At 37.8% G+C, this 23557-nt stretch overlaps 1 protein-coding gene and 1 long non-coding RNA gene across 5 annotated transcripts; both read right to left on the bottom strand.

The window, feature by feature from the left end:
- Positions 1-1975: 1975 nt before the first annotated feature.
- FIG4 (polyphosphoinositide phosphatase FIG4) lies at positions 1976-23130 on the bottom strand. 4 transcript variants are annotated; one of them, XM_089731977.1, is made up of 13 exons: positions 22825-23130; positions 22383-22589; positions 21875-22304; positions 20729-21049; positions 19920-20264; positions 16694-16892; positions 14640-14773; positions 13817-14044; positions 6663-6855; positions 6002-6156; positions 4089-4283; positions 3108-3365; positions 1976-2889 (listed from the first exon to the last, which is right to left on the bottom strand). In XM_089731977.1, the coding sequence occupies exons 3-12, from the start codon at positions 22135-22137 to the stop codon at positions 3125-3127; spliced, it is 2274 nt and encodes a 757-aa protein (XP_089588103.1). In that variant the 5' UTR covers positions 22138-22304; positions 22383-22589; positions 22825-23130; the 3' UTR covers positions 1976-2889; positions 3108-3124. The 4 variants fall into 4 exon arrangements, with proteins under 4 accessions (XP_089588103.1, XP_089588101.1, XP_089588102.1 ...); XM_089731975.1 differs by having other exon boundaries at positions 22379-22589; XM_089731976.1 differs by having other exon boundaries at positions 1976-3365.
- Positions 18041-19912, bottom strand: LOC149501819 (uncharacterized). The gene is made up of 2 exons (XR_016324011.1): positions 19302-19912; positions 18041-18855 (listed from the first exon to the last, which is right to left on the bottom strand). It is a non-coding gene; the product is annotated as an uncharacterized LOC149501819 (long non-coding RNA).
- Positions 23131-23557: the final 427 nt, after the last annotated feature.

The raw sequence follows: 23557 nt of genomic DNA on the forward strand, positions 1-23557 counted from the left end.
GAGACTTTTTGGAGAATCCCGAGAAGCTACGTCCAACGGCTTTGTTTAATTTTACCACATTTTTGCACTTTCACAGATACTAAACAGTAAATAAACCACCGTTATTACCCATTTAAATCCAAAGAAACACTAAATAGATAAAATAAAATAATTCAACAACTTCGCTCCTCGCGTTCCCGCCAAAAAGTCGATGATCGAATTTTTAAGTACCTACCTATATCGCTTAAAACCACGCTCTGATTACTACGTATCTACTATTCAGTGACACCCACCATCTGGTACCTACCTAATTAAAGATTTTAAACACAATTTAACAAAATGGATTACAGATACCAAAATGAATTTCTAAAGATTTTTTTAATTTATTTCATTGCCTACATTCTAGTGATTTTATAGTGCGTCATTAATTACTCGTACAAAAATAATGCACTTAAATAATATCATTAGGTTAAGCGTATTTATGCGGCCAGTTTTAGCCTTTTAAGGCGTATTTACTTACAAATACGCCAATTTTGAATCGTAAACAAGGTCAAAATAATAAATCAATACTTTGGTGAAATGTCAATTACTTTTATTCGTTTTATGCTGTTGGACTAATTTAGAAGAACGGAAAAAATGTGTCTAATACAAAATACGTACCTTTTTTATGATTGAGGGATTACTGGTGGCCCTGGTTCCAGTTTCACCAGGACAGGTGCGGGAGTAAGGGCTCGGCCAGGAGGGAAAATACGTACCATGAAAGTAGTGTTAATATCATTTTATTGAGGATATTGTTCATTGCCTTTTTAAATTCGATGTGCAAATACCGACCACCAAACAAAAGAAGTACGAAAGTAAGAAAAGAACAATTTTAAGGGAAAGAAACATTTTATTGTTTTTGGATTCTAAACTTATACCATAGGTACATACCTACATGGTCTTTGGATTACCTAAGTAAGATAGGGTGAGCGCGCTACCCTGTTGGTATCAAGAACATGAGTGACCGGTTGGTGGTGTACCGGATTCCGACCTGGCAGGTTGATTATGGTCCAGCGGAGTATTCCGGAAGATGGCCGATGTCGCTTTACCTTCATGTTTGGGGTGAGCTGCGCGTCTCTGATTGTAGTATTGACCGCGGTAGCACTCCTACCCTGTTCTGGTTCTGTCTCGGCGGGGATCGGACATTTGGGCGAGAGTGCGGGGCAGTCATTTAGTGAGTGGCCGCTATCATCTTGACAATGCCACATACCTCGGGAACCTCTCGGCGTTGGTACCTCGTAAGTATTCATCTTATCTCATTTCATCATATACTCATCACGAAAAACGAATCAGCCAAGGCAAGAGTTCAACTAAAACCTAAGCAAAAATTTAAATTGTTGCAAAAATATCACAGTAAGAATGAATAACTGAAAAAATATATATACAAACCTTTTATAAATAAGATTTACTAAATTTGCGGCCAGTAATTACACGTTTATCACAGGAGAATTGAGAATTAAACCTTTTTTCCGTTGCCCTAATCTTGTCCACGGGTGTATCAATCAATTAAAAAATGAAATCGTACAGGTAGGTACATTTTAATGTTCTGTTCCAAAACATTAATCATACGTCATTCGTGGGTTTTATAGGTCTGCTGATTCTACCAAGGGACTTCGGTTCTCAATGTGTTTTGTACCGTATGTTCCATGTCTGCTGTCAGGATTTTTTCCGAATCATCCTTTCATCTACTTTTTACCATCACACCGCCAGCTACCGAAGCAGTCTTCCATTCAGAACCTTCATTTCAGAGCTTTTTTTGCCACGTACCATCCAGCTTGGGAATGAGTTGCCCTACACAGTGTCCCCCGTGTGCTAGGAGTCCTGAGCAGTAGGCAGCGGCTTTACCGACATTGCTGATGTCCATGAGCGACGATGAATACTAACCATCAGGTGAGCCGTTTTGTAAAAATGCCATAAAAAAATAGGAATTTTTTTAGGAAAAAAATTAAACTAACAATTGTAACTATCTGTCGATAGTAAAAGTTTTATTTTTGTATAACATTTTTCCGAAACTATTTTGGTTTTTAATCGATTGCGACATTTTCGCAAAAACTCCGTTTATCATTTAACATCTACATATCGACGGGTGAAAGGCGATTTGGTTTAAGCTACATTTACGCAATTTCACAGCAGAACCATTTAAGGTTTAGAATTTGGAAAAAAACGTCATAACGAAAAAACTTCTTCAACTATAATTTGAATGTGGTAAACTTAATTGAAGTTTAATTCGTGTAATAAAAACCAAACCCGCAAAATTATAATTTGCGTAATCACTGGTGGTAGGACCTCTTGTGAGTCCGCACGGGTAGGTACCACCACCCTGCCTATTTCCGCCGTGAAGCAGTAATGCGTTTCGGTTCGAAGGGCGGGGCAGCCGTTGTAACTATACTGAGACCTTAGAACTTATATCTCGAGTTGGGTGGCGCATTTACGTTGTAGATGTCTATGGGCTCCAGTAACCACTTAACACCAGGTGGGCTGTGAGCTCGTCCATCCATCTAAGCAATAAAAAAAAAAAAAAAAAAAAAATAATAATTAAAAACAACGAATTGCTCATACTAATAATACTAAATTACATAAATACTAAATTAAAAAACTCTTTAATTACAAAGATAAATGTCGCGTATTAATCGAAAGGTCGCTTACAACGAACCCCCGAAAAATCGAAATGTCGCTTTCACCCCTCGATATATTTTACTTTGTGTCATTTCGTCGAAACAGTTACGGACACTAGTTTATGTTTGCTGAAAAATTCAAAATTAAATACGTCATTCGTCACATGCCTTTGATATATAAGTACGTTCAACGTTCAATCGCGCTGCCCCGACCCGACGACAAAGATTTCCTTTTGCATCATAAAGACCTTCGAGACTTGAATTTATAACATTCTACATATTGAAATTATCATATTTCGTGTACATTTGTACAATGATATTGACGAGCATTTTCATATTTATCTACTTTGTAAGCCTTCTCTGGACTTTCACAAATAATTCAAGGCCAAAATTAGCCAAATCAGTCCAACCGTTCTCGAGTTTTAGCGAGACTAACGAACAGCAATTCATTTGTATATATATATATAGAAGAGCCTTGAATTTATAACATTCTACATATTGAAATTAACATAATTCGTGTACAATGACATTGACGACGGCGACGCTGTGACGCGGCCCGCGGTCCGCTGTATATAGTTCTGGTATATCTCTCGGGACGCTCTGGTGACCGTCGGCGGTATGACGTCGATCGTGCTGTCGATGGTGAAGGCGCTGCTCACCGTCATCACGACGTGCAGCTCCGACTTGTACCGAGGGTTGGAGCGACGCTCGAAGTTAACATAACGCCTGTAACTGCCGCGACGGTACGAAGAGAAACTTATTAACTATATTATTAACTAACTATTAGCTTATTAATCGGTAGGCAGCGGCTTGGCTCTGCCCCTGGCATTGCTGAAGTCCATGGGCGACAGTAACCACTCACCATCAGGTGGGCCGTATGCTCGTCTACTTACAAGGGCAATAAAAAAACTTTGCTAAACCACTCACATTACCTATTTCTGTCGTGAAGCAGTAATGCGTTTCGGTTTGAAGGGCGGGGCCGCTGTTGTACTGTAAAAATTGAGACCTTAGAACTCATGCCTCAATTTAGGTGGCGGCATTTGCGTTGTAGATGTCTATGGGCTTCGGTGACCACTTAACATCGACTTAACAACCGTAAGCTCGTCCACCCAATTAAGCAACAAAAAAAGGTGAGCCATGTTCGTTCACCCAAGTAAACAATAAAAAAAATGGTCTTAAATTTTTACTTACTGGTGGTAGGGCGTCTTGTGACCCTGCAAGGCACCGAATCCTGCCACCTTTGGAAACGCATTACTGCTTTGCGGCAGAATGTCTATTTTTGCGGCAGAATGTTTCGGTTTGAAGAGTGGGGCAGCCGTTGTACAGAGACTTAAAACTCTTTATGTGTGGTGGCTTTAACGTTGTTGATGTCTATGGACTTCAGTAGCCACTTAAATCCAGGTGGACAGTTAGGTCATTCATCCGTCTAAGCAATAAGAAAATAAATAAACTTACATCATCATATCCCTTTTAGACGGCTCCTTAAGTGGTATCCTATTGATTCTCTTGACTGCCGGAAACATGGGGGTCTCTTCCAGTTCTTTGGTCTCCAATAACTTAGCCACTGCGTCCAGTGGAGATGTTACAGTGAGACGAGAACTGGGCGTTGAGCTTGTTAAGTCGTCGTCAGTTGACGAATCACTATTCGAGCTGTATCCAAAAAAGATTTGTTACTGGTGGTAGGACCTCTTGTGAGTCCGCACGGGTAGGTATCACCACCCTGCCTATTTCTGCCGTGAAGCAGTAATGCGTTTCGGTTCGAGGGGTGGGGTAGCCGTTGTAACTATAGTTGAGACCTTAGAACTTATACCTCAAGGTGGGTGGCGCATTTACGTCGTAGATGTCTATGGGCTCCAGTAACAACTTAACACCAGGTGGGCTATGAGCTCGTCCACCCATCTAAGCAACAAATAAAAAAATAAAAAAATACACGTGAGTATTACACGTCTTTAATAATTAACGGTAGCGAGAAGACGTGGCTGGGCAATTCTGGTGTCGAAAGATTAATACTGCCGCCCACCGTGACGTAATCCGTCAAAATAACCAGTGTTATAAAGACAAAGAAGTGATGAAATACATTAAGTGTAATAATAAATCTTTTTTTGACAACCCTAGCTTATCTGAACTATATAGAAAAAAATCTTTTAAAGATAAATTTTAATAGAGAATTATCTATTTATTTTTGTGTTCGAATCTTTTAAATACAAATAGAGAATTATCTATTTATTTTTGTGTTTTTTTTATTGTTGTATTTTTTTTTCAAACGGTAATTACAAGTTGATCTGTCCTTAAACTTTCATGTCCATCTCATGGTCTAAAAGAATTCATTCTTTGCGATAAGACAGCCCATTCTACTTTTTGTATTTAATGTTTTACATTTATTTTGTTTTTATAATAATATTTTTGAAAAATACTGCATAGTCTATTCTAATCGAGTGACCTCGTAATACGATATTAATAAGTATGACCACATGGTACGCGGAGGCTGGGCTGGTATCTATCTCGCCAAAAAGGTCGCTTCAAACAATACAATTAAGATGCCACAATAAAGCTCCATTTAATACAGACATCGTGAGCGGCACAAAGATAAATCAACACAGTATTAAAACACAGTTATACACAATATTGATAATAATAATAATAATAATAATGAATATGATCTATGAATAAATTATAGTTTAATGAAAATTACCGTAATGTGTCATGGCACGGCATGAACAGGAGATATTATTATCTCCTTCGGTATTAGAAATAATGTAATTTTTTGAAAAATCGATGTTATGCGTAATAACGTGATAATCGTGATTTTTAAGTTTTGAAGTTTAACCCTTTGAGTGCGATCCGTCAATATAATATCGACTCTCTATACGAATTAATAAAGTGGGGAGCGTTGGAACATCGATTATTGCGCAGTTTAAATATAGGTATTAGCTATCGACCTTTACGGGCGTGTCAGCTGGAGCATAATAATAATAAGTTAATAATAACATTTATAAATAATAATTTAAAAATATTTTGCTATGAATTTAGCATTGATTTTTGTATTTCTTTTTAAGTTCAAGTTTTTTATAAGATACTTTTCTTTCAAAAATCCTTTAGCAATTTCTGCAAAATATCTGAAAATAAGTCCAACACCAAAAAGGTTGAGTTACAATTTGAATATTTCAAAATCCTCGACATCGGACCTTATGGATTTACAGTCGAGAAATGTTATTCTTTTTTATTTTTTTATTGCCCGTGTAGGCAGACGAGCATACGGCCCACCTGATTATGAGTGGTTACCGTCGCCCATGGACTTCAGCAATGCCAGGGGCAGAGCCAAGCCGCTGCCTACCGTTACATTCGGCATGTCGCGTGACGTTACATACTCGCTAGAGTTGTTCGAGACGGTACTGGATCTGCCGCTTATGACCGGGTTCTTGGAAGTAGGTCCCTTGCTCTGTCCGATCGCGCGACCCCGGACTACGAACGGACTGAAGCTCTCCGTGAATGTTGGAGCCAAGTCACGTAGAGTATGTATCATCTGAAAACATTATTCTCTTACACAATGATCAAATGATAATTTATAGAACTATGTTTAAAATCTTAGAATATCTAAGAACACACATATGAAAAGAATCCGATTTGGAATAAATACGTTCGTGTATTCAAGAAGTGAGTTTTGAGTTACATTTTTAACCGGTGGCAGGACCTCTTGTAAGTCCGCACGGGTAAGTACCACCACCCCGCCTATTTCTGCCGTGAAGCAACAATGCGTTTCGGTTTGAAGGGTGGGGCAGCCGTTGTAACTATACTGAGACCTTAGAACTCTTATCTCAAAGTGGGTGGTCGCATTAACCCCAGGTGGGCTGTAAGCTCGTCCACACATTTATGCAATAAAATAAAATAAAATATGGCAAGGCTGTGGTACCTACTTTGGCGGGCTTACATTACGTCCTGCCATTGCTGTATTTCTAATACCTAAATATATTTTAGGGGACATCTTCTAAAGGTCGCGTCTAATGCAACGAAAGGACATCACTACCTCACCTTAAACTCAAAGCTTTCCATGAAAACAGTATACTCAAAAGGTCTGTTATAGTCGTGGTAGGCATCAACCATTTCCACCGTGCTATTACCGTCCCCCTGGATGCCGATTATTTCGCAGCAAAGCTTCCTCATTTCATTGCACGGCAGAGGCAGGTGACGAACAACGTCATCGTCCCACCATTTCGTTAAGGATCTGTAAAATTTCACAGACATACATAATCGAAATGTAGAGTCCGCTTGATGATCGAAATTCGCCCGTCAATCTAACTGAAACCCCAAGATTTGGATTCAATTGATGTATCTACTCTTGTTTTGTTATTGACTGACGGAAGAAAAAAAAACGACTATTTACAAAAATAATTTCGCCTTTGCCTTTATGAGCACAGATATTAAAAGGCGTATTCCTTATTCGCAAGTTTCGTTATCTCACATGTTAAATATCACAATATCTATAATAATATTATAAAGCTGAAGAGTTTGTTTCTTTGAACTCACTAATCTCAGGAACCACTGGTCCGATTAGAAAAATTCTTTCAGTGTTAGATAGCTCATTTATTGAGGAAGGCTATAGGCTATATAACATCACGGCAAGGCCAATACAAGTGGAGCACCAAGAAATAATGTTTCAAAATAGGGGTCTAAATAGCTCCTTAACATTATATAATTCAAAAATATTTTCACTTTCTACGCAACTGAAGTGGGGGTAAAATTTAGCGTTACGCTAAAGTAACTATTCCACGCGGATGGAGTCGCGGGCAAAAGCTAGTAATGTAATATATTATGATAATTCACGAATCATAGGGAACTCTTCAAAGGAGCGATTGTATACTAGTATACTTGTCTCATAGATAAATCTAACAAACTGTTATTTACTGTAACACTACAAACTATAATCTATAAAATTGTCTGACCTCAAAAAAAAATTAAATATAGTCTAAAAAAACACTCGTTAAAGCCAGTCGAACTACATAAATATTATTTTATTTTATTACTGATGGTGATCGAATTTCCAATTTCAAATGTTTTGAAGTTTCAGAATATAACGATTAAAGATTCCGTTACATATATATGTCGACGCAAGTCCATGATAATTAACAAATGTAATTGTTCTGATTATGAAATCAATCATTGTGTCGAATAAATTGGTTGTTTTTAGTTATTAATTAGTGTTATGATTTTTGGAATGTGTTTTGCGTTAGATAAAACCTAACATGAATTGATTAAATTATTATGAGTTGTTTAACAGTTGAAACATTCGTCCCCATTTGTAGACCGGATGTTTCAACTTTGATTAAGATTTAAAAATTAATTCATTTGTTCATAATTACTTTCGAAATGTTTAATTAGTTTACGAATTATTTTTGTAATTAAAATTAATCATTTAGAAAAGTTGCAATTTAAATAGTGCGTTGACGTTTTGCCGCCCGACGCCATCTTTTAGTGTTTAATTTCGCTGGCGCACGAAACTACGATAGACGAATGTTAAAACACTTTTTGTTCGAGCGCCGGGCGGTGAAGACGTGGTGAGCTGGTGTATTATATCTTGTGAGTACCTACCTATTGTTTTATTATAATTGTGATTATAAAACTATTACTTTGAGAACCCTCTGGTGTCTTGTAAAATAAATTGTTTAGTGTGTTTCTGGTTGTGTTTTATTGTTTGCGATGAGTGCGCTGAATAGTGAAGGCAGTGACGTTAGCAATGCTGACGTCACTCCTTTTAAAAGTTCCTCTGGACCAAACCCCTCGTTATCAGAAGTGGGATTATCACCCACATCTGCTCGTCATTCTGTTACAAACAATCAACATAGTGATGCTTCGGTTAGCGGGGTCCCAGTGGAATTTTTGACGCAAATGTTGCAAATGATGAAGCACATGTACGATCGTATGGCAGCAATACCGGACACAAAAGTTAAAATCAGTGACGTGTTTTTACCGTCATATGATCGGACGCAAATATAGGGGTGCGAGAGTGGTGTAAGCATGTGACCACGGCCATGGAAACCTGCAACCTGAACGATTATGATGTCAGAATGAAAGTCAGTAGTTCGCTCAAAGGTCGTGCAAGGTTGTGGGTTGACAACTGGCTTATTTTAACCTCCACGTGGCAGGAATTGCGTGATTTTATGATAACAACCTTTGAACCTCAAAATAGGTATTCTCGTGATATAGTCCGTTTTCGGGAACATAGTTACGATAATTCAAAGGACATAGTTCTTATCACAGGCTTGATGTTATGGAGACGTGTCACTAGGGATAAATTATCGGATGATGACACGGTTGAGGCTGTGATTGGTTGCATTGGAGATGAGCGTTTGAGAATCGAGTTATTGAACGCCAGGGCTACTTCCGTACCAGAGTTGATTTCTGTAGCTTTCTCAATAAATCGCAGTAAGCGACCTTATCCTTGTTCAAAAAAATATGCAACAGGGCCCTGTCAAACGACAACGATTCTTGGATAAGCCGTGTTTATATTTATTGTCAACAGTGTAGAAAGCCCGGTCATGATACTCGAGATTGCCGTTACCGTGATAAGGCTGATAACCCTCAACTGCGACATAATTATGATAAAACCGTTCCTCAAATGGATTTCCTCAATGGGATAATAAGCCGACCTGTACGTTCTGTTCACGAACAGGTCACACATATGAAACTTGTTATAAACGTGAACGAACAATTTCCTCGAATGTTAATTGCGTAGGTGCACCTAAATTAAACTCCATACCGGTGTTGATGGGGGGTTAAAAATTTTTTCGGGATTTTTGATAGAGGGCGGAATGTTTGGTAATACGCGAATCGGTTGCTTCAAAATTACCGGGTAAAAGAACGAATGTCTTAACGTTAATTATCTAAAGGGCTTAGGACAGTTTACAGTAGTGTCATTATCAAGGTTGATAACCATTTGCGTGATCGTTGATATAAGGGTCGAACTTCATTTCCACATAGTCCCGGATTATGAAGTGTGTTCAGATATTTTGATAGGCATGAATCTTGTGGAAAATACAAATTTAAGTGTGATAGTGAATTCAAAGGGCGTGACATTGACTCATCAGCCCACGATTTTTCACATGCGATTACAAAGCGAAACTTTTCACAATGTGGATTGTGAATTGATGGATAGGGATCAAATAAACGAACTTAAGTTGTTAGTAGCAAAATTTGAACACCTTTTTATGCAGGGTTACCCTCACACACGTGTTAATACCGGTGAACTCTAAATACGTTTGAAAGACCCGAACAAGTGTGTTGAGCGTAGGCAATATAGATTGAGTCCAATTGAACGACAAAAAGTTCGTGATATTGTGAGAGAGTTACTTGAACACAATATTTTTCGAAAGAGCAAGTCACCTTTCTCCAGTCCGATATTAGTCAAAAATAAAAACGGCAAAGATCGCATGTGCGTGGACTATCGCGAGCTGAATAGAAACACTGAGGGATCACTATCCTCTGCCTATAATTTCCGATCAAATAGACCAATTAGCGGGTGGTTATTACTTCTCTACTTTTGATATAGCAGTGGGCTTCACCAGATCCCCATCTCTGAAGGGTCTATTGAAAAGACTGCCTTCGTAGCATCGGACAGCATGTATGAGTACTTAGCCATGCCATGTGGTCTCAGTAATGCATGTTCCGTTTACCAGAGGTGCATGAATAGGGCTTTAGCTGACCTTCTAAATTCACCTGACCAGGTCTGTCAAGTCTACGTCGAGGACGTACAAGCAAAATGTAGTGAATTTACAGAAGGTTTGTCTCGTATCGAACGGGTACTTATCGCATTACAAAATGCCAGGTTTTCTATAAATATTGAGAAAACTGCCTTCTTTAAACGCTCTATCGAGTACTTGGGTAATATAATTACAAACTGACAGGTTAGTCCTAGCCCAAAGAAAGTGGAGGCTTTAACGAGGGCACCTATTCCACGAACTGCTAAACAAGTAAGTCAATTCAATGGCTTCGCTGGATATTTTCGTCGTTTCATTCCCAGTTTCTCGCGTGTGATGGTACCGCTTTATGAGCTAACAAAGAAAGACTCTAAATGGGAATGGAATGAAAGGCACGATGAGGTCAGAAATAAAATCATACTGCATTTGTCTACTGCGCCTACCCTTGCATTATTTCAGGAAAACGCACCAGTTGAGCTTTACACAGATGCGAGCAGTCTGTTACGGCGCAGTATTCATTCAGACCATTGGAGGACGCCAGCATCCAGTCGCGTACATGAGCTAGTGTACCACTGACACAGAGCCGCTACCATTCATACGAACTCGAGACGCTAGCCGTGAAACCCTACAACTGAAATGGCGATCAACATCATGACCAAGGACGCAGAGTCGCTGCAAATTGAACAAAGTCGTGACGATACTCTTCGTCTTCTGATAAACAGTATGACAACCGACAACCCAACTCCCGGCTACGTTGTTGAGGAAGGCGTGCTGAAGAAATTACTCGCTGATCCTTCCACACTCTGTTTGTAGATAGCTGCGTTATATGCAGAACCTCGAAGGAACCTTCAGATGCAATCCAGGCACAACTCCACCCAATACAAAAACCTACTGCAGCGTTTAAGTAATCCACATGGACGTTACCGGCAAACTTGGTACGAGAAACGCTGAAGGTCAGGACGAATATATGATAGTTATCATTGACGCCTTCACCAAATACATACTGCTTAGTTACTCTAACGACAAGAGTCAAAGCAGCACTGAAACGAGTCGTGCAGTTATTCGGGACCCCAGTCCAGGTAGTGATTGATGGTGGCCGAGAGTTTCTCTGCGAATTCAAAGCCTATTGCGACTGTTTTGGTATTTTTTTTAATTTGCATGCTATAGCGCCAGGAGTAAGCCGAGCAAACGGGAAAGTGGAATGAGTAATGGGTACCTTGAAAAAATTCACTTATAACAAGGAACTATGACACTGAAAAGTGGCAAAACTGCCTTGGAAGCCCTTCAACTTGCATTTAATTGCACCCCACACAGTGACAGGATGCGCGCTACTTACTCTCCTGACACGCCGTAAGCACACCGTTCCGCCAGAACTTTTAGGAGGGCGCCCACGCAAGGTGGCGCACTATCAGCTACGCCGGACTCCACATCCTGGGGAACAGGAAACCGTGTCGACGGTCGCCAACGATGACATCGAAGAACAGACCACATCCCAAGTAGTCGATACACCGGAACCACCATCAACGTCTACATCACAAACCACCCAGTTATTGGACGCTTAAGTGTTAGTGTAACATTGATTAGAAGTTTAGTGTAACATTTTAAGTGTACATAGGTAGTACAGCATCATTTATTGAGGATGTTAAATTCTGTACGACACGTATCTTCTTTTGTCATTTTCAGAGCCTCTGGGGACCACGGTCAGAAACATAAGAACCAGGCCCCAGCATCGACCTACCCTGATCCTTTAGGACCCCTGTGGACCACGGCGTACGAGACCGCTCAGCGCCACAGCAGCAATCCCTGTGAGCTTCATCAATAAACTACGGTAACAGGCTACATAACTTTCAGAGCCCCTAGGGACCACGGTCATTGGAGAGACCTAGGCCCTAGCATCGACCTGCCTACATCCCCTAGAGCCCCTGTGGACCACGGCGTAAGAGACCGCTCAGCGCCACAGCAGCAATCCCTGTGAGCTTCATCAATAAGCTACGGTAACAGACTACATAACTTTCAGAGCCCCTAGGGACCACGGTCATTGGAGACCTAGGCCCTAGCATCGACCTGCCTACATCCCCTAGAGCCTCTGTGGACCACGGCGTACATGACCGCTCAGCGCCACAGCACGCCTGTTCGAGAAATATAATCATGCAAGTATGCGTTGGGCATTTGCATGTCAACAAATCAGAAATGTAATCAATCTGTTACGATTTTGCTCACATTCCTTTATATCCTTAACGTTATGAACCTAATGATTTGCGGTGTACCAAAATTTATTTTACGGGGACCGCGACTGGTGCTGAGCACGCACCGTCTCGCAGAATGGCCGTGTCGACGCAAGTCCATGATAATTAACAAATGTAATTGTTCTGATTATGAAATCAATCATTGTGTCGAATAAATTGGTTGTTTTTAGTTATTAATTAGTGTTATGATTTTTGGAATGTGTTTTGCGTTAGATAAAACCTAACATGAATTGATTAAATTATTATGAGTTGTTTAACAGTTGAAACATTCGTCGCCATTTGTAGACCGGATGTTTCAACTTTGATTAAGATTTAAAAATTAATTCAATTGTTCATAATTACTTTCGAAATGTTTAATTAGTTTACGAATTATTTTTGTAATTAAAATTAATCATTTAGAAAAGTTGCAATTTAAATAGTGCGTTGACGTTTTGCCGCCCGACGCCATCTTTTAGTGTTTAATTTCGCTGGCGCACGAAACTACGATAGACGAATGTTAAAACACTTTTTGTTCGAGCGCCGGGCGGTGAAGACGTGGTGAGCTGGTGTATTATATCTTGTGAGTACCTACCTATTGTTTTATTATAATTGTGATTATAAAACTATTACTTTGAGAACCCTCTGGTGTCTTGTAAAATAAATTGTTTAGTGTGTTTCTGGTTGTGTTTTATTGTTTGCGATGAGTGCGCTGAATAGTGAAGGCAGTGACGTTAGCAATGCTGACGTCACTCCTTTTAAAAGTTCCTCTGGACCAAACCCCTCGTTATATACAAATAGTTTTGAAGTCGTCGTGGCCTAAAGGATAAGACGTCCGGTGCATTCGTATCTAGCGATGCACCTGAGTTCGAAACCCGCCGGCGGGTACCAATTTCTCTAATGAAATACGTACTTAACAAATGTTCACGACTGACTTCCACGGTGAAAGAATAACATGGTGTAATATAAATCAAACCCGTAAAATTATAATTTGCATAATTACTGGTGATAGGACCTCTTATGAGTCCGCACGAGTAGGTACCACCACTCTGCCTATTTTTTCCGTGAAGCAGTAATGCGTTTCGGTTTGAAGGGTGGGGTAGCCGTTATAACTATACTGAGACCTTAGGTGGTTGGCGCATTTACGTGGTAGATGTCTATGGACTTCAGTAGCCACTTAACTCCAGGTGGGCTGTGAGCTCGTCCACCCATCTAAGCAATAAAAAAAGAGATCAAATTATTAGAATCGTGTTAGGAATATGTTACGCACCTAGTCCTCGGTATGTACACCGATGCTTCTGGGTGATGCAGGTAGTGATCGGTGGGGAACTCCCAGATGGGATGCTTCGTCGGGTCCGGTATGAACAGGCCCAGGAACAAATTCATGGTGTTCTGTTTCTCGGCATCCGAGAACGTGTTAGAGTAATACCGGCTAAGGGTCTGCATTATGTCGTTGCCGTGCGAGGACCACGGAGCTGTCTTGCGGTACGTTTTTATTCTGTGACAATAAAAACGAAACGAAACAGTTATTTGCTGTAGGTTATTAAAGACTAAACATGACGGCGCTCGGTGACGGACGTGCTTTATGTACGACAAAAAAAAACATTACTTCCCATAACAGTGGTTAATTCTAAAAAAATCTGTATTCTTATTGAATATTTCCTTGTAGTCGGTGTTACAAATAATATTCGGCGTCGTTCGATAAGTCGTCCGGTGCATTCGTATCTAGCGATGCACCGGTGTTCGAATCCCGCAGGCGGGTACTTACTACACGCATGATAAGCTAACTTCAGCCGGCACAGCAGTAATCACCCGTATGGGAACAAAACATAGCACACCACGAAAACATATCGACGCTTGAAAGACAAACGTGACTAAGCGACAATAACTGCTTTGTACATAAATGATAGGCAATAACCATATTCGATACGCAAAAAATATATATTTCTAGGTATATTAAAATAATTTCAATCCTACAGCTAGATTCGTTAAAATAGATTTTTTTTCAGGTATTTCAACTTTAAATTAGTCTACTGTAAAGTTCACGCATTGTCGCTTAGTCATGTTTGCCTTTCAAGCGTCGATATACTTACCTATGTACAAGTTGGGAGCCGCCATACTGCAGAGCTAGTGTGTCTCCGTGGTCTTCATATAAAGCTTCAAGTAGCCTCGCACAGTCCGAGTCGAATTCGATAACCGGTGTACCAATCAAACCTAAAGCATATAGCTGTAACGAATAAAGAAAGAAATATGTGTATTATTTTTTTTTAATTTCATCAGACTATTTTCTTTGGCTTCATTAAAAATATGGTTCATTTAAATATCTTTGCGCAATAATATGATACATTATTTATGCAAGGCATTTCCTTCGTTATTTCAAAATTGCTTTATTTCTGAAAAAAATTCTTTGCTTTGCCCTGGTATGCATTAACAACACCTTAGCTGCGGAAAGTAAAATCATAAACCTTCATGTGGTGCGGCGGCGGGTCGAAATGCGCCTCCGACGATATTTCCACCAGTGCGTGGCGGGTCTTTCTCGACCCACCAGCACTAGGGTAAGTTAAACTGCTATAAGTTTTCGAAAACATACTAGACACGATCTAGGCAATCACTTTGGTACGGCCAAACGGCCGTCTGGTGTAGTGGTAAGTGACATGGTCACTACACAAGGGGGTCGCGGGTTCGAATCCCGCCAAGGGAAGATATTTGTATGATAAATATAAATGTCTTTTCCAGGGTTATGGATGTATATTAAATATATGTATGTGTATAATAAAAATCTTACATTTATATCCGTTATCTGGTACCTGTAACACAAGTTCTTTACGAACTTATCACGGGACCAGTTAACGTGGCGTGATTGTTAGTAAATATTTATTATTATTATTACTTTATCGGCGCCCCTGTACCGGCCATAAATGGCCATCATAATACTATAAATTTTAACTAGTTGTTTTTGGAACTACGATGACGTTGTATCATCAAACCCTAGACTTTAGTAGACCAGGGCCCTTGTACTTACGCTAATGCGCGAATGAAATACAAACAAACCCGCAATATTGCATAATACGAGTATATCGATGCTTGTGCAATATAATCTATTATAGATTTAGATTATAGATCAGCATTTAGTTCTTAATCGTCGATATGTTATTTTCTTTATTTATTTAATAATTCTGAGCTCGCGCGCCCCTTGTAACTACACGCCCCTAGGCACGCGCCTAGTTTGCCTTACGGATAATCCGCCTCTGACACGATTTATAGTATATAGTTGTCGGTGTCGAACTCTGAACAAACACCTGAAACAATCGGTCCGCACTAGTAACAGGGACGCGGTTTTCTTTATCCCCACCAGCTGAAAGTATCGCGGCGGGCCGATGCGGGCCTGACCCGCAGTAAAAGTGTTAACAGTAATAATTATATATGACCACGACAACTGTAATATTTAACGAGAGAAGGAGGGTCTTCCACCGATCGGGTGATACTGCTCGGTAGACCGACGGTCCGTATATTGATGTTCGGAACTTGTATATAAGCAAGCTTATCTTGAAAATGTAAGCGAGATTAAGGACTCTGTCAAATATCTTGTAAATACCCGCCACATGAAGTATTCGAAACGTCAGAAGTAATTTGACGACAGTAAAATACGTGAAATTAAACCGTAAAAGTAGTTTTAATTGACTACTACACGCGAAAACCGAATAAAGTATAAAAAATATACAAATACGAAGTCGTCGTGGCCTAAAAGATAAGACGTTCGGTGCATTCGTATCAAGCGATGCATCGGTGTTCGAATCTCAGGCGGGTACCAATTTTTCTAATGAAATACGTACTTAACAAATGTTCACGATTGACTTCCACGGTGAAGGAATAACATCGTGTAATAAATATCAAACCCGTAAAATTATAATTTGCGTAATTACTGGTGGTAGGACTTGTGAGTCCGCACGGGTAGTTACCACCACCACCCTGCCTGTTTCTGCCGTGAAGCAGTAATGCGTTTCGGTGTGAATGGTAGGGCCGCCGTTGTACTGTAAAAACTGAGACCTTAGAACTTATATCTCAAGGTAGGTGGCGACATTCACGTTGTAGATGTCTGTGAGCTCCGGTAACCACTCAATTTAAAAGTTATTTTATGAATACAAACCTGATAAGCTAGTACGCATTTTCCGATTGCAAACTGAGCCGTGTTCGTTCTGTCGAGGCAATCCACGCAGTTGACTCGAACAAGACCGGTTTGTAAGCGACCGCTCTGGTGCCCCTCAACACCGATCTCTTCTCCGTAGCCATTTAAACTCAAAAATATACCAGTTTTACGCACTACTGTACGGGCTATAGCCGATAATCTGTGGAGAGAAAATATCGACTAAACTTTAACTGTAGGTACAACGCAAAAAGCCTTATTTGGATACCGATCAATAATTGTTCAATATCACGAATACTATGTCTATATTTAAACGGTGTTTTTACTAAATTTTGGTTAGTTGCTAAAATTTCCCCCAATGTTCAATAGAATATTGAATTATTCAGCTTGAAGCCGAACTCGCGTTCCGATGAACTTAAATCGGAAGCTAAGACCTTAATTTAGATTTTCGCGATAGGGCGCAGTCTATTTACGAAATAGAATTCCTATTACAGCTAAAACTGTCTTAAGGTAGAAGAACTGAATATCGCGTATCATTTAAGGAAGTTAGAGGTATGGTGAAAATTGTCTTATCTAAGAGGAGAACTTGAAATACTTTCGAGTTGAAAACGGCAAATTAAAACCATTAAACAAAAAAACCCCACCAAAACAGCGTTAGTTACACCACTTGCTACGGTGGTACCGTCCTTGTGTGTACTCCTTACCTCTAGCCTCTTTATTATTTTATCATATTAAAAGAGAGATTTTACATGACACTGGGGAGTGGCTAAACAGTGAGCCTGAGCTGGTATATTCACTTTGGGTTTAATTGATAGGGTAAAACACCCAGTAGTCAGCCTTTTAGTGGGATTCTTAACTTGATTCACCTGTATTTTTAAAAATAAAAGACTTTAAACGAAAAAAAATTTTTTTACAGAAAGTTTGTTTATTATTTTTACTAAAGAGATACAATTTTTTTTTAAATTTTGTTAGAATTATATAAAAAATCAATATTAAACAAAATATGGCACTTTTTACCGGTAGTCAGCCTCATTTCTCCACAAGTCAGCCATGTCTTACCCAATAGTCAGCCTTTTACTTATTATTGCACGTTGGACATACAAATTCTTTATTATAGACATTTTCATAGTCTTCACTTGCAAATATAGTACATTTTAAATGATACCACGCAAGACAATTGTCACAACCAATATTTTTTAAGTCGTTTATATCTGTGTCATTAGTCAATTCCTCTTCACACGAATCGCATCTTATTCTGTTTACTGTGCATGTCGTACTTTTCTTCTTACTTATACTTTTTTGGACATCAAAAACTTTTGAGCTTTCCTTTTTTGTAATTCTTCTTCCTTCTTTTGTCTTTCTTCTTCAGTCTTTTTTTAGCTTTCATTCTTTTCTGCTTTTTAATCAATATTTCGTTCTTTTTCTGTTCATGAACATGCTTCGACGCAGTTTATATCTTCTTGCGTATTAAATTCAGATGCTCCTGTTTCCTGGACTTCATGACTTTCTTGCAAGACTTCGAAGTCTGTTATGAATTTGAAGTAATTTAAGGGTACTTTACTTTCGGTTAAATTAATGAAATTATTGTCCAATGTGCAATCCCCTATAATTGGCAAACTAACATGAAGAATTTCAACTGATTCTGACGCTATTTTTAGAATCAATAGAACTTGAGGTATCGATTTGGACGGCCTGGCTAATTGAATTTACTGTAGAATTTAGGCTTTCAGTACCGACCCTATTCTTTGCTCTGTTTAAAACATCGATAGCGATTTTGATTCTCTTAACTCCGGATTTCGTTTAAGAAATGAGTTCCATTTCTTCCCTGGCCTATTATTTACAAATGGGTTAGGTCTGTTTTCTTGGGAAGTAATATTATTGACGGTATAAAGGATCATCACATTTAAAGGGAAGCCACATTCTGCCAAAGCAATGCACCAGTCTTTCAAGGCAGTTTCTTCGTCTTTGGTAAGTACTAAGTCTGATCCCATTTTACGAGGTGCTTCTGGGACTCTTAAATGCAGGCGATCTTGTAGAGTCCCTCGTGGTACGCTAAAAACTCGACTAGCTTCTCTAATCTTCATCCCGTTTCTGATCGCGGCCATAGCCTATGACAACTGCTCTTCTTTGTACTGGTGGATTGGTCGTTTCGACATTATGAAACTCTAGAATATAAGATTTTAACTTGATCCTTATTAAAATGCATTAAAGTTCAATATTACACAATAGAACTAACGGCCGACTATAGGAGTTAATAGTCCATTAGTCAGCCCTCAGCATATATTTTACTTTTATACACGGCTGACTACTGGTAAAATAATATTTTGGTCATCTAAGAGTTATATTCAATCCAAAGCAAATAACAAGGACTATTCTCTGTGTTAATTTCGACGAATTCTAAGAAAATCGTAAAAAACCAGTAGTCAGCCCCTTGCTGCTGACTTCTGGATCAACCTTAACAAATCGTAACCCAGAAGTCGGCCCCCTAAATTGAAACGAAATAAACATATAAAATGCCTCTAATGCTCAATGTTATCGTAGAAAAAACATTATACAACAACATAACATAAAAATCTACCAGCAATTACAACAAATTCATAGAAAAACTTACCAAAACCTCGAACACGTTTCCTTACGAAAAAAATAGCAAAAGTGACACATCCTGTCCTTTCGTTGGCGGCAGTGGAAATGAACGAGTACAGAGGATCAACCTGTCACGCTATCGGTTCTTAGATGTGCACAGTAACCAACAAGAGAACATAGATTTGATTAAACGTTATTTCAATGGTGTAAGTCCATTTCAACACTATTTATACCAAAATAAAACCTATAAAGGCTGAGTACTGGTGCGGGGCTGACTTCTGGGGGTTTTACCCTATTATAGAATTATAGAAAACGATTTAAAAATTAACTTGGGGAAGCGGGATCTGCATTTAGTCTATAAAACGTTTTATCATATTTCGTTCAAAGACAATAACACATAAGCAACTACCTATTTTAATACTATACCATTAGTCAAACCCATGTGACTATATTTTGTATGTGTGTAAATATAGTAATAACAAACTTTGTTTATGTGATAATAAGAAATATTACTCATTTCATCTCCATTTTCAAAAATCCAGGACACGTGTTTCATGAGTAAAAAGAAATTGCCGTTAATTTAACCAGTGCGCGGCGATAATTATTGCACATTGACTTTTGTACCCAAAATGAAAATGTAACTTACTTGTCCAAAACCTTTGCCTCGGAGCCCTTGTTGACTCTGGCCATGTCTAAATGATAATATTGTATTGCATGCTCAGGGGGTAAGAACTGATTCAAATATTTGATGCTGTTACTAATCACATCGGTCAATAAAGATTCGTGTTTTTTCTTTTCCCTTTTCTTAACTAAATTTAGGAACATTATTGGAGACCCATATCTTCGCATTAAATTGTTCAAATGTTTTCCTGGTATTTCTGCAAACGGATCTCCGAGGTCAATCGATATTGCTGGCTTGGGTACCATCTTCGAGATGTCTTGTGACCAGTAACTTGGTATTGAACCTCTCATTTGTACAAATGAGCTAAATCTGTAAGTTAACATTTTTAAGTCTTTTATTTATTTTGTTTGTTCAATCTTTTATTCATCCTTAACACATTTTTCACATATCACATATTAAACATACTGTTTGTTTAGGTATAACATACTTTTAATAAAAATTATTGAAGGAAAAAGTTTGCCACAATTTAGATAACATTCTTTTGTTCTGTTATATTTTATGTAGTCAATGTTAACTTTGATTCTAATAAACATTTGGGCTTACTTATTTAAGAATGGTTCGTCAATTTAAAAAAAATTGTAATGCAATTGTTATTTTGAATAGCATGGGTTACGGCTGTCACATAAGCATTAAATCTTTTATAGCCAAAAAACCAAATTGATAACATTAAAAAAAACACCTAGTAATTGCTTTACAAAGAAGAATATAAGTTAAACAACTCTCATTTTTAGGTACCAGTTGAATGTGAAAATTACTTTATTTGAATTACCTACCTTCCAGCTGCAAAAGATGATACCATTGAATCATGTACAATTTGCTCAGTCTCCACTTCATTTGCGACATCTCCATGCATATTAGCACCTCTCTTAAGGAATCTAGTACCAGCGTATCTATTACTCCTTCTGGCTATAAGAGTGAGATATACAGCTCTTCCGAATATATTTAGATTACTTTGTTCAATGAATCCATGAACAATGTACAATATCCAATCTGGATGCAGATGTGAGTGGACTGGAGATAGCAGGTGACTGTTCCAAACAAACCTCCACTCCGGTACACTGCGCACTCCGAATTCTAGCTTTGGACTTTTTCCTCTGAAAAATTTTACATTATTTTAATTTAAAATTTTACATACATTATTGTATTTTAATCATAAGAGCACTGTGTTATTGGTGTAGAGATAACAATTTAATTAAATGCTATTACATATTGTCAAAATTAATACTTATGTTTAAAAATAAATTTATATTTAAATTTTTTATGTTACTTTTTATTACTATTCTTTTTATTATTAATACTTTTAAAAGGGTGATCACTATACAATGTTCATTTATTATGAATTTAATGTATTATTAAAGTCAATTATTTGACAAGAGGCCCAGCATGATGTCATTTGAGTCGACTATTATCAAAGCCGGCAATGTGACTTTTGGACAATTATTGGTAATTCAGAAAAACGAAATATTGACTTTGTATTCCATTGGCAGTCACAAATCTCTTCTGAACGACATCTTAGATAAATAACAGGTTAAGTATTAACCTTTATTTAATGCAGGTTTTGAACGGTACTCTTTGAAGGAGACGATTATATTCAAATCAATCTGTATTGACATATCAATAACATTTTTTTGTCCGAATGCACAGATTGCCACCTTTGATAATAGACGACTCATTTACAATTTTCATTTATTTTTATTTTCATGTATTATTAAGGTAAATTATTTGACCCCCAGGATGAGGTCACATGGTGCGCCTCACTAGAGACCAATGTCCAATAGTGGACTATAAAAGGCTGTTAATTAATCATATTGATGATTAGCATGAAAATATATTCTTCCAGACTATGTATATGTAATATTAAAACATGATGTTTAGTATCAGGGTTCATTACTATTTAGTAATATTTGTGCCAAACATACCCTGTCTTTTCTTGTCTTTGTCGAATTTGTTTCTTCCAAGTTTCAAAAATGTCTTCATCGTCTTCTTTTTTTCTACATTCACATCCCATGTCACCTGCTTTATCAGTGTTCAAGTTTGATTGATATACTGCTGCTGTGATGGGTTTAGGGAATAACGCCGGAGCTAGTTGTCTTGGTGGTGCCATGTTCATTTGCAATGTGTGAGTGATATCATAACTATAGCTGTAGTAAAAGTTGGTGGACAAGTCAATAGCTAAGAACATTTTGAGGTAGCGATGTTCATCAGGATGAGGGGGCTTATTGTTTTCATTCGGAATGTATATCGTTGCTGTATCTTCTATTTTGTAAATGGAATGTGAACCAATAGCTGCGATCTTCCGACGTTTTGTGACTAGTATAATATAATAGCCCTCTAAGAATCTTATGAAACCTATAATCATAAATAAAAATCAAGTTTTGATTTACAAAGTTAGTTCCTTAAAGAACAAAGACTTTTTATATTACCTACAATCCCAAATGCTGACACTAGTTTATTGAGTCCTGCTGATCTTCCAGTTCTGTTTCCAAAACCAATCATGTTCAAAAGTTGATGAATTTCTTGTTTGTTATACTCTACTTTGTCATCTACTAATGTCAAATCTCTTGGATCTGTCCTATCAATTTTTAAAACTCTAAACCTAGTTTCAGTGTTGTTTGATCCAATCAAATAGAATCTCTGGAAAAATTATTTAGTCATCAGTCTTCTAATTTTTATTTCAGAGGGTTTATCTACATTGATTTATTATAATACAAAAATATAGAAACAGTTTTAAATGACTTCCTACTTAAGATAGGGGGTGGTACTATATGCAAAAAAATAGACAAATTTAGATATACATTTTGATCTTGTTTGATTTTATTAAACAAATATTTTGACAAAGTACTTTTGAATTTATAATTGTAATACTCACAGCTTTTGTTTCATAAAGCGCTATTCGTTGTATTGAGCTAATTATAGGATGAAACATTAAACTTTCTTTCGACATTTTAACGTGAATATCTTAAATCTTTATTCAAAAATTATTCAATATCGTCAACATAGTTAATTTTAACGAATACTTTTCTCATTGGTTTTCGTCATATTGTATTCATAAATTTTATAGTCAAATAGTTACTCAGTATACTATTTATTTCACATTATTTTTTTATAAATCTCAAACCTGCTCAAGCTAGGTACCGTACCGTACCATACCTACATAAATATTTATTTAATTGTCATTATTGACAAACATTTGACAAGTCGAAATATGACATTGACAACAAAATTTAAGGGTTTTTATGATCTGGTAATTAAGACTTTTAGGTGAAGTCTTATTTTAATTTATATTTTTATTTTTATGAAAAATGATAATATGGAGTGAAATGAAATGAAGATGAGTTGAGATGATATGAGATGAAATATAATCTCAGTAAATGGTGGTCATTTACTGAGACTTTTTCAATGGACTTTTCGGAGGATCCCGGGAAGTTACGCTTTTAAGTTAAGCTTAATTTTATTTTCCCACCTTTGTGTACTTTCACAGATACTAAACAGTTAATAAATCACCGTTACATATTTAAACATATAAACACATTTAAACTTGAAGAAACACTAATTAGACGGTAGACGGATTACCAACTACTAATGGTTTAGAAACTGTTCGA

Source organism: Bombyx mandarina, chromosome 12 (genome assembly GCF_030267445.1).
Source record: "Bombyx mandarina strain Sakado chromosome 12, ASM3026744v2".
NCBI lineage: Eukaryota > Metazoa > Arthropoda > Insecta > Lepidoptera > Bombycidae > Bombyx > Bombyx mandarina.

Excerpts from the sequence above, each read along its gene's own strand:
- FIG4 (XM_089731975.1), bottom strand. The coding sequence starts at position 22,899 with ATGTCGAAAGAAAGTTTAATGTTTCATCCTATAATTAGCTCAATACAA. Across the intron at positions 21,050-21,874 it reads CAAAGACAAGAAAAGACAGG|AGGAAAAAGTCCAAAGCTAG; the intron begins GTATGTTTGGCA and ends AAAATTTTTCAG. Across the intron at positions 3,366-4,088 it reads TCTAAAAGGGATATGATGAT|TTACAGGCGTTATGTTAACT; the intron begins GTAAGTTTATTT and ends CCGTCGCGGCAG.